This window comes from Hibiscus syriacus, unplaced genomic scaffold (assembly GCF_006381635.1).
Source record: "Hibiscus syriacus cultivar Baekdansim isolate YM2019G1 unplaced genomic scaffold, ASM638163v2 tig00110195_pilon, whole genome shotgun sequence".
In the NCBI taxonomy this organism is placed as follows: domain Eukaryota; kingdom Viridiplantae; phylum Streptophyta; class Magnoliopsida; order Malvales; family Malvaceae; genus Hibiscus; species Hibiscus syriacus.
In genome coordinates this window covers 696,661-706,377 of record NW_024062621.1, presented here as the reverse complement: position 1 = coordinate 706,377, position 9,717 = coordinate 696,661, and the positions used below count along the sequence as shown (strand labels likewise).

At 36.0% G+C, this 9,717-nt stretch overlaps 3 protein-coding genes across 3 annotated transcripts; all 3 read right to left on the bottom strand.

Annotated features, from left to right (window-relative positions):
• Nucleotides 1–1,113: 1,113 nt before the first annotated feature.
• LOC120218194 lies at nt 1,114–2,179 on the bottom strand. The gene is made up of 2 exons (XM_039215162.1): nt 1,759–2,179; nt 1,114–1,671 (listed from the first exon to the last, which is right to left on the bottom strand). The coding sequence occupies exons 1-2, from the start codon at nt 1,831–1,833 to the stop codon at nt 1,222–1,224; spliced, it is 525 nt and encodes a 174-aa protein (XP_039071093.1). The 5' UTR covers nt 1,834–2,179; the 3' UTR covers nt 1,114–1,221.
• Nucleotides 2,180–4,483: 2,304 nt separating this feature from the next.
• On the bottom strand, nt 4,484–7,661 carry LOC120218045 (receptor-like protein 7). The gene is made up of 3 exons (XM_039215041.1): nt 7,639–7,661; nt 5,059–7,547; nt 4,484–4,954 (listed from the first exon to the last, which is right to left on the bottom strand). Exons 1-2 carry the CDS (start codon nt 7,659–7,661, stop codon nt 5,093–5,095), a joined length of 2,478 nt encoding a protein of 825 aa, XP_039070972.1. The 3' UTR covers nt 4,484–4,954; nt 5,059–5,092.
• LOC120218193 (receptor-like protein 9DC1) lies at nt 7,358–8,427 on the bottom strand. The gene is made up of 2 exons (XM_039215161.1): nt 7,914–8,427; nt 7,358–7,830 (listed from the first exon to the last, which is right to left on the bottom strand). The coding sequence occupies exons 1-2, from the start codon at nt 8,375–8,377 to the stop codon at nt 7,746–7,748; spliced, it is 549 nt and encodes a 182-aa protein (XP_039071092.1). The 5' UTR covers nt 8,378–8,427; the 3' UTR covers nt 7,358–7,745.
• Nucleotides 8,428–9,717: the final 1,290 nt, after the last annotated feature.

Here is a 9,717-nt window from a genome sequence, read left to right as displayed (position 1 = left end):
TTTCATTAACTATCACCCAACTCTTCCGTCAAATTTTAATGACAGGTGATTTGATTAAAATCATTTAAATAGTTAAGTGATTTGATTAGTAAAATTAAAAAATAAATGATTAAATTAAAATCTTCTCATAATTAAGTGATCGTAGATAGAATTTACCCATCTATTTTTTGAAATTATTAATGTGAGGCGACAGATGCTAACGTTTCCTCATGAATGTTGGTTGATGGGTACTAAATAAATGGGGGAATATGTGTAATTCAACAACCCAACAAGAAGCAAGAAAGAAGCGGTGAGTGTGAGAGAGAGATGATTGTGATTTCTTTAGAGATTCCGATTGCAATTGGAATCTTACATAGGACGCGCTATTGATTCCTATGCTCCTTTTTATAAGGGTAAAGTATAGTAATAGTCACTGAACTTTTCTAAAGCTTTCATTTATATCCCCTAACTTTCAAAACTTGCAATACAGTCCCCCAACATTTAGTCTGTTTGCAATATGGTCCCCCAACAGTTACGTCGGAGACCATATTGCAAACGGACTAAATGTTGAGGGACCATATTACAAACAGACTAAATGTTGGGGATTATATTGTAAGTTTTAAAAGTTGGGAGACCTAAACGAAAGCTTTAGAAAAGTTCAGTGACCATTACTATACTTTACCCTTTTTTAATTCTACTCTATGTTTATTATCTATTTTTTGTAGTTTCTTAAGTATATAATATACTTATTAGGACACCTGTCATCTTGTAATCCAGTGGTTTCAATTGTCAATCCAGAAAAACCAAAATACACTATGTTTTCAATTATGTTAGAAAATATATTTGATTCGATAATTGCTAATTGCAGACTTATAATTGATAACAATAATTAAATAATATTTTAAAGTTATTTATAAACATTAATTTAAATAAATATTGATGTAGACAGGACTTTTAATTAATTAATTAAAATCTTAAATGCATCATTACCCTTAAATTATATCATTTCTATCGAATTATCTCATAAAATAATTACTATAAATCGTTATTCAATTTATCTTAAATTGTTAACTACGATTAAACAAATCACCGACCAATCAGAACACACCATGTCACTCCTTAATTTTTATCATCTTTATCTAAATAAATAAAAATCAATTAATAAAGTAAAATAAATAAAATACCAAAATCAACCCTTCTCTCTTCCCTCAACCTCTCCTTCACCGTAACACCATCCTTTCCCTAACCCCAACACAGCTCTGTTTTCCATTTGTTCTTACACTCTTCGACAATGACACCAAGGCTCTTATCCGGTGAATCATTGTCCATTAAAACAAACAAATATATAAATGAAAAAGCAGAATTCAGTACGAGAAACAACAAATTTCGAACAATTAGATATAGGAACAAATTAGAACTAAAAAAAAGGAAAGAAGAAGCACGACCTTGGGATCTATTCGTATTTCTCAATTGCTTCCCTTTGGAACATAATTTTACCATTCTGAACAGCGTAAACCGAGAAACATTTAGGTAATTTTTGTGCGCAAAGTTTCGCAACAGAGGTAGACGACTGTATCGGGTTATGGGTTTTGGTAGTTCCAGAATTAGCTTAGCTGCTTCGAAAGACTTGGCTTCCCTTATCAGAGTCTTCTTCAGCAATGACCCTCTACACACTTTCAGCTTCAAATCAACCTGAAATCATTTTCCCTACCAATTTCCAACACTCAATTTATACAAAAAATAATAATAATAACTGTAAAAATCACCGGGCTGAGCCACCTTGACGAGCGCCCATGTCAGCAATTGCTTCCTGCCAGCGTCAAATTTGATCCCCACCGACTTCCCCTCCTTCATCCCCTTTCTCTCCGATCACAGTCATCTCCAAAAGCAAAGCGCCGCCGCCGTTTCCTTCCTCCGCTGCAAATGGTATCTGAAGGAGAAAGGAAAGTTTCACTTTTGGTTACTGTATAGGCTTTGCTTTTGCAGGTTATTCTTTGGAAGAAGAAGAGTTTGGTGTTGTGGGGTTGTTCAAGATCTCAAAAGATTTCGGTTCCCTTTTGGAGGTGATTAGTAGAGATTGGAATTTGAGCATCATTCAGCCGTGGGAGGTTCAAGGTCTCCTTCAATGGATAAATGTAAACAGAGCTGTGTTGGGGGTTAGGGAAAGGGGTGATGTTACGATTAAGGAGATGTTGAGGGAAGAGAGAAGGGTATTTTGGTATTTTACGTTATTAATTGAATTTTATTTAGGGTAAAGTATAGTAATGGTCACTAAACTTTTCTAAACCTTTCACTTAGGTTCCCCAACTTTTAAAACTTTCAATATAATCCCCCAATATTTAGTCTGTTTGCAATATGGTCCCTCAACATTTAGTCCGTTTGTAATATGGTTCCCGACGTAACTGTTGGGGGACCATATTGCAAACTGACTAAATGTTGGGGGACTGTATTACAAGTTTTAAAAGTTAGGGGACCTAAATGAAATCTTTAGAAAAGTTCAGTGACCATTACTATACTTTACACTTTTTATAATTATGAAATGCCAACAAAACACCATCTTTGATATATATGCCCTTTTCAAAGGGTAATTTGCCAACATGTTCTTGGAATTTGAGTTCCTTCACCAACACTCACAAAAGAAGATCTATTGGGTATTCAAATTCGTATTTTAGACAATAAGGTCTTGACTCATATCGTCAAATGGAAGTATCAAAGTTAAGTAATTAAATTAAAAAAATTAAATTTTAGTGACCATAATAAGAGTGAGAAAATAGTTGAATGATGAATGATGCAATTTATTAATAAAAAAGGTGCCACATACAACAATTCCTTTAAATTTGTAATGGCAAGATACTAAAATGAAAAAAAAGTAAGTGTTGGGTATGATTTGAAACAAATGAAAGTTTAGGTACTTAAATAAAATAAAACTGATAGTTTGAGCATTGAATAGGTAGTTTACCCTATTATATACGGATTGTTAAAGTTAGAAGGTAAAATTATTATGTATGGATTCTTTAATTAGTTTGAGTTGTTTTAATTATTGACAAGGATAAAATTAGGATAGTTCCATGAGAGGGTGTAAATTGATGAATTTTGAATGTGGTAGGGACTTCAGAAGTATTTAAATTAAAAAGGTAAACTATACCAAGTAACAAACATATTACTTCTTTACTGTTTTATTCTTTGAACTATTTATTTTTAACAAAAACGTCACTAATGTTATTTTTTTCCCTATTTTGGTCCTGACTATTAAATATTTGATGAGGACAGTAAGAATTTTTTGCAGTCACCACCTGGATATCTTATCTCACGAGCCAGGCGAGGGCCATCAGGTTCAGCTCCGAAATCGACCAAATATCCGGGTTTATTTTAAGACCACCTTTCTAGGTGTCGACATCAACCCGCAGCATGTGGTAACCTTTCTTCTAAAGTTCCGGATAGAATTGTCGATCCCATGTGCTGAATACCAAGCTCATCACGTATAGTCTGGCTTTTCCGTCTAAGCTCAACTGGATCATCTGCGGTCTCCCTCTCAGGGGATTACCCTGTAAAGAACGTAGCAATGTTCATCGATCGCTGATGACATGATTAATCCAACAAGTTGATATGCATGTTAGAACAGACCTGGATTTCCGGAACATCTGATTGCCATCATGTTTTACCATCTTCTGTCACAACGAGTACAGGGCTTTCGTTTTGAATTAATCCTCCAACCCATGCTTGGCCAGCCAAGACCGGGCTTTTAGGATCCCTGACTCCTCAGTCTTATACCGACGGACATCTCTGTGAAAACGATCGTCGAGAGAAATTAAGAAGTCGGTTTTAAGTCCTGGCAATTCATGAAGAATCCAGTTCTGCACCTTCAATGTTTTCACTGAGATTGTCACCTGCAGAAGTTAAATAAGTGAATTATAAGACATGTAAAAAATCAAATACTTGAATCTTATCACCAATGGTAATACAAGATTATATGTGCGCACCTTATGGCTCCATTATCTGTTTTGTAACAGCATTATTGCAATGAAATTGCAGTAGCAGAGAAAGATTGCCCCCAAATGGCTTGCTGATTGAAGCGTAGCATAGCCATCATCATACGTCTTCAAACGACATTAATTAGCTCCCAATTGCCTGAAAGATTATGTTGTAAGTTCACTTTGGATTAATGGTTGAAGTTGTTGCCTACCGTCTATGATTTCAAATACAAACATATACAGTACCAAAAACATGTCACCTGTATATAACCATTATGATCTTGATTCTTGAGTTTGGCAGCCAAGACACTAGAGAGTTTGGCCCCTGCAACGAAATCGAGAAGAAGACTGAAACGATCTTGTTGTTCGCATTACAAAACATAAGTCAAACTACTGATGATATAACTTCTCAAACATGCCAAACGAGAAGGAAAGAGAACACTTACTGCTCATCACTTTTACCAGTTAAAGTACTGCAACGTTATATGATCTACAGATAAATTCTTCCAAACCCTCTCCTATATGAACATTAAAAGTAACTACAATGATGATCAAATCCTATAAAACAGATATTATTGATGGTAAAACATACCGTGTTTGAGATTTATGATCATAGACCTCATCATGAAACTCAACTCCAAGCTTTCTCAACATCTGAGTTAGAGTCAGAAGCAGATTAGCTGTTGTTACAGCATCTTGCAATTTCCCGGACAACGTGAATCCGACAACACAGCAGTTCATGGGAATAAGGGAAAAGGGGCTGAAACTACCTGTCTAACATTGTTTCATCTGTTTCAGTTCCAGCAACTCCCTAACCGGCAATTCCTAATCCATTTATCATTGTTATGTGAATCTTTACCAACCGCATGATCCGGCTGAATAGGATTTCAACTTGATTCGGAGACGTATTCTCCCAATCAATGATCTTTTCAACATCAATCACAATAATTTGAAAGTTATCACAATTTCATATTGCAGATTGCATGTTCTGCTTCAAGTTCATCCTGCAAGAAAAATAACGGTCAGGGACCTAAATTTTTAAAAAGATTGTGTGCATGTCTTTACAACTCAATTTAGAGATACTCTAGTTTCTAAAGGAAATGCTTACCTGATGATTTTGAAACATGAATTTTGATGGTGAGTCACCTTGTTCTTCTGTTTCTTTTCCCATACATTCTGAACTTGTAAACCCATTTGTTCCCCAACTCATTCAGCACTGTATATCCAATACATAGCCCAACGACCAAACCACTAGCATATCCTACCAAAGCAATTTGCCAAATAGACATAACATCTAACCATGAATCTTCTTCATCTTCCCTTGGAGGAGATGGCATTGGAGGACCAACATCATTGCATCCCCTTAACAATGGTCGCCCACATAATTTTGAGTTCCCCCGGTAAGAATCATTTGAAAATGTATTGAATTGGTTGCTTTGTGGTATGCTCCCTTCAAGTTGATTGTAAGACAAGTTCAGTACCTCCAGGAAAGTTAGACTTGCAAGCTGTGGAGGAATCTTTCCTGACAGTTTGTTCTGTGAGAGATCCAAGGACTCAAGGCCTTTTAGGTTGTCAAGTGCTGATGGGATTTCGCCAGAGAAGCCGTTGTTTGATAAGTTTAGCACTATGAGTGACATGAGGATCTGTATTTCTTCAGGTATTCTCCCACGGAAACTGTTGTTGGAAAGATCAAGACAAGTAAGAATGGTCAAGACTTTCTCGTAAACCATTTCGATCCCTTTGTTGACAATCGTCACTGAGTCTTGATAGTAGTCCTCTCCGATGTACTCCCGCAGTGCTTTGTCACCATTAGTCATCTGCCTCATTGCCTTCAAACTTTGCAAAAATTCAATGGACAAGTCACCTGAAAAGTTGTTGGAAGCAATGTCCAAAATGCGTAGCTTTGGAAAACCACATTTAGTGTCAAATTTTGTGACAGAACCATGAAATCTGTTGCCTCGTAGAATGAGAACCTTCAAGGAAGGCAACTTATCCAATTGAAACGGGAATGTATCATGAATCATATTGTTTCCAAGGTCCAGAACCTCAAGTTTTGTGCAATTGGCTAATGATGTTGGCAGCTTCCCTTCCAATTTATTCCCACCGATTTTGAGCGACCTTAGTTGAGTGGCATTAAGGAAATCAATGGATAGTTCACCAGAAAATTGGTTAGAAGCAATGTCTAACACATCCAAAGTTGGAAAACCAATTTTATGTTTCAAATGTTTAATTTGACCATAGAAACTATTTCCCCGCAATATTAGAACTGCCAAATCAGGTAATTTCTCCAACCAAAAAGGGAAGGTATCACTCATCATGTTGTTTCCCACATCCAAAACATAAAGTCCAGTGCATTTCTCCAATGATCTTGGCAGCTTCCCTTCTAATCTATTGTCACTAACTTTGAGAAACCATAGTCGGGAAGCTTTTGAAAATTTTGGTAAGGTTCCGCTCAAGTTATTTCCATGAAGATCCAGATAGTCGAGAGCTCTCAGATTACCTAAGAAATTTGGAATTGGGCCGCTCAAATTGTTATGAGATGCATCGAAATACCGAAGTCGACTCACAAGGCAAATGGGTGAAGGTAAGGAGCCTTGCAAAGAAGTTAAACTGTGGTTGGGTAAAAGTTGGTCCAAAGATGAGAGATGGTTCTTAGAAAGGTTCAGATAACCCAAACTTTTCTTCCACACCCAGTTTGGTACTGCACCACTTATCCTGTTATTTGAAAGGTCGAGTGTATCCAAGTTTTCTAGACTCCTTAAGAACTCTGGAAATGCACTTATGTTACAGGATATCAAATATAATTCAAACATCTTTGGAAAAGAAAAGTTTGCATCACCGAAGGGAAGCTGTTTTGGAAAATCAATGGGATTGAAAGAAAGATTTACAAATTGAAGAGAGCTCTTCCACAACCAATTAGGCACAACACCGTGGATATGGTTGTTAGAAAGATCTAGAAAAGTCAACTTGTCTTGTGTTTTGATGAATTCTGGAAATTCAGTAAGGTTGCATGACCTTAGGAATAGGATCTCTAGTTTGGGAAATTTAGTAAGACTTGTGTTGTCGCTTTCAATTAACAAGCTTATATTGGATAGGACGAGAAACCTTAAGTCGTCGAGTTGAAAGAACATGTCAAGCTTCATGGAACTAAAGCTATTGTCTCCAATAGAAAGCACTTGAAGCCTTGGGAGTTGAAGGATTGACTTGGGGATTGTTCCTGTTAAATAATTATTCCCTAAACGTAATTCCTCAATCAATGAAAAAGACGCATTGGGGAACTCATCTATTTTCCCAACCAATTGATTTCCACTGAGATACAGTTTCTGTAATGATGGAAGAGTAAATAAAGAAGAAGGTATTGATCCTCTAAAATTGCAACCCCGTAGATCTAAATAAAGAAGAAGGTTACCGATTGATTCAGGTAGTTTTCCACTAAAATTTGTACCAGAAAGCGACAAACTCCGTAAATCACTATTTGATGGAAATTCAGGCAAATGACCCTTAAGTCCCCAATTATCTGAAATGTCAATGCTTTGAATTTTCGGCAACAAGAGAATTTCTGTTGGAAAATGGCCACTCAGACTGCAATCTGCCAAACTGAGAGAAACCAAAAGAGAGGAATTTTTCAAGAAATTGGGAGGTACATAAGAGATTGGATTTCCGTCAAGGATAAGTTTGGAAAGAAAACCAAGTTTTGAGAGTGAAGGACATAATGGACCTTTTAAACCACAGTATGCAAAGCTCAGCACTTGTAGGTCGGAAAGTACTAGAGATGTGGTTTCACACCATTTAGCACTATGAGTTGAAATGTCCACACCATCCAAATGAAGCTCTCTCAGAAACCTCAAATTCTTGATTAATGTCTTGAAGCTTGGTTTCTCTAGTCTCAAAGTAGATAAATCATAATCATCACCATTTCTCCAATAGCAACCACCTTGATCAGAGAGATCGAGAGAAACTAACCTTGTTAAGTATGAGATCTCCATTGGAATTTGGCCATGGAAACATGAGCTGGAGAGATTGAGATGAGTTAGATTTTGGAGTTCATCAAACCCATAGGAAAGCAGAGTGGTGTTGAAGTTGTTTCCAGCAAGGTTAAGGCGCTGAAGATGATGGAGATCGAAAATGGAGTGAAAGGTCCCGGAAAGGTTTTTGTAGCTTAGATCAAGTCCGATGACATGACCAATGGCATCATCACAGGTAACTCCTTCCCAAGAGCAACAATCAGTGTTGGGATCCCACAACTCAAATTTGGAAGTGAAGGTAAATTTTGGGGCATAGTAGAGATCATGCTGCAATTGCAACAGAGAGGATCTCTGGTCATCAAGGCAATATTGTTTTGGGAGATGAGATTGAGAAGGAGAAAAGGAAAACACAAGAGAAAGGAAGCAAGAGAAGAGGGAAATGAGGAAATGGAGATTCTTCATGTTTGCTGGCTATGGCTGTGAAGGAAGATTGTTTGTATAGACAACATATTTATAGGAAAATCTTTGTGTGCATGTATTGGTAGGAGTCTTTGGCCTTGCATGCAAATGTCAGTCTTTTTGCCCTATTATCACTCCATGAAATTTAAGCCCCACCCCTCTGTTTAAGTCAAGTCATTAAACAGACAAAGATATACAGAAAATTTCTTCGCTGTTTGAGATGGACTGAATGAGCACAACCACACAATAGGTGGAAATTAGTTCCGATTCCACAAGACTTTTCTTCTATTTGGAATTGCATGCCAATTTCCAGTCTTTTTGCCCCTTCATTACTGCATCATAGTAGTCATCAAAAACACAAAACGATGAATTTTCTAAACCCTAAACTTGAATCTATGTATAAATATCCAAATCAATCTTGCCCAAAATTTTATTTAGGATAAACTCTATATTTAGTCAGTTAACTTTATCTTTGTTTATATTTCAGTAACTCAACTTTAATTTTTTTATCGTCCAACTTTTTGAAAAAATATATAATTTAAACGTTAATTTTAGGAAGTCTTATTTATGAAAGTAACCTAATATTTTACCTTTCTTTCTCTTAGCCGACGTCCTTGGCCACCATTTGTAACATAATTGGTTCCAAAATGTTTCCTTGTTTCTTCTTCTTAATTTGACTTTCCTTGAAATCTCTTTAAAATCGACAAAATTCAAACCCAAACTTCAATCTTGTATTGGTTGATTTGCTATCTGCGCCATATGATCATCATGAAATTGAAATATATTACTTTTCTTCTCCTTTCATACCTTTTTACCGTTTCGAGTTGGGTAATATAATCAAAAAAAAATTAAAAGGGAGTGACTAAATAGAAACAAAGGTAACATTAAGTGACCAAATCATAATATACTTTTTTAATACCTTTAGACCCGACTCAGATCCAAACCCTAAAATGATTCCGTTAATATCAGCCGACTCGATACAAAATTTTACAAAAAAATAAAAATAGGGTGAACTATTCAAATGACCAGTTAACTATGGGATTGGTATTGATATGACCACCATACTTTCAATTTTGACAATATGACCACATAACTATTTAAGTGATTTCAATGTAGCCACTTGCCGTTAAAAAAACTGCACAACTGATGTGGTTATTGACTAACAACAAGTGACTACATTGAAACCACTTAAATAATTATATGATCATATTACCAAAATTGAAAGTATGGTGGTCATATCGACACCAACCCTATAACTAAGTGATCATTTGAGTAGTTTACCCAAAAAATTATAGTAATATATCAATCTTTGTAAAATGAATCAAATAAAGTTTGAATTACAA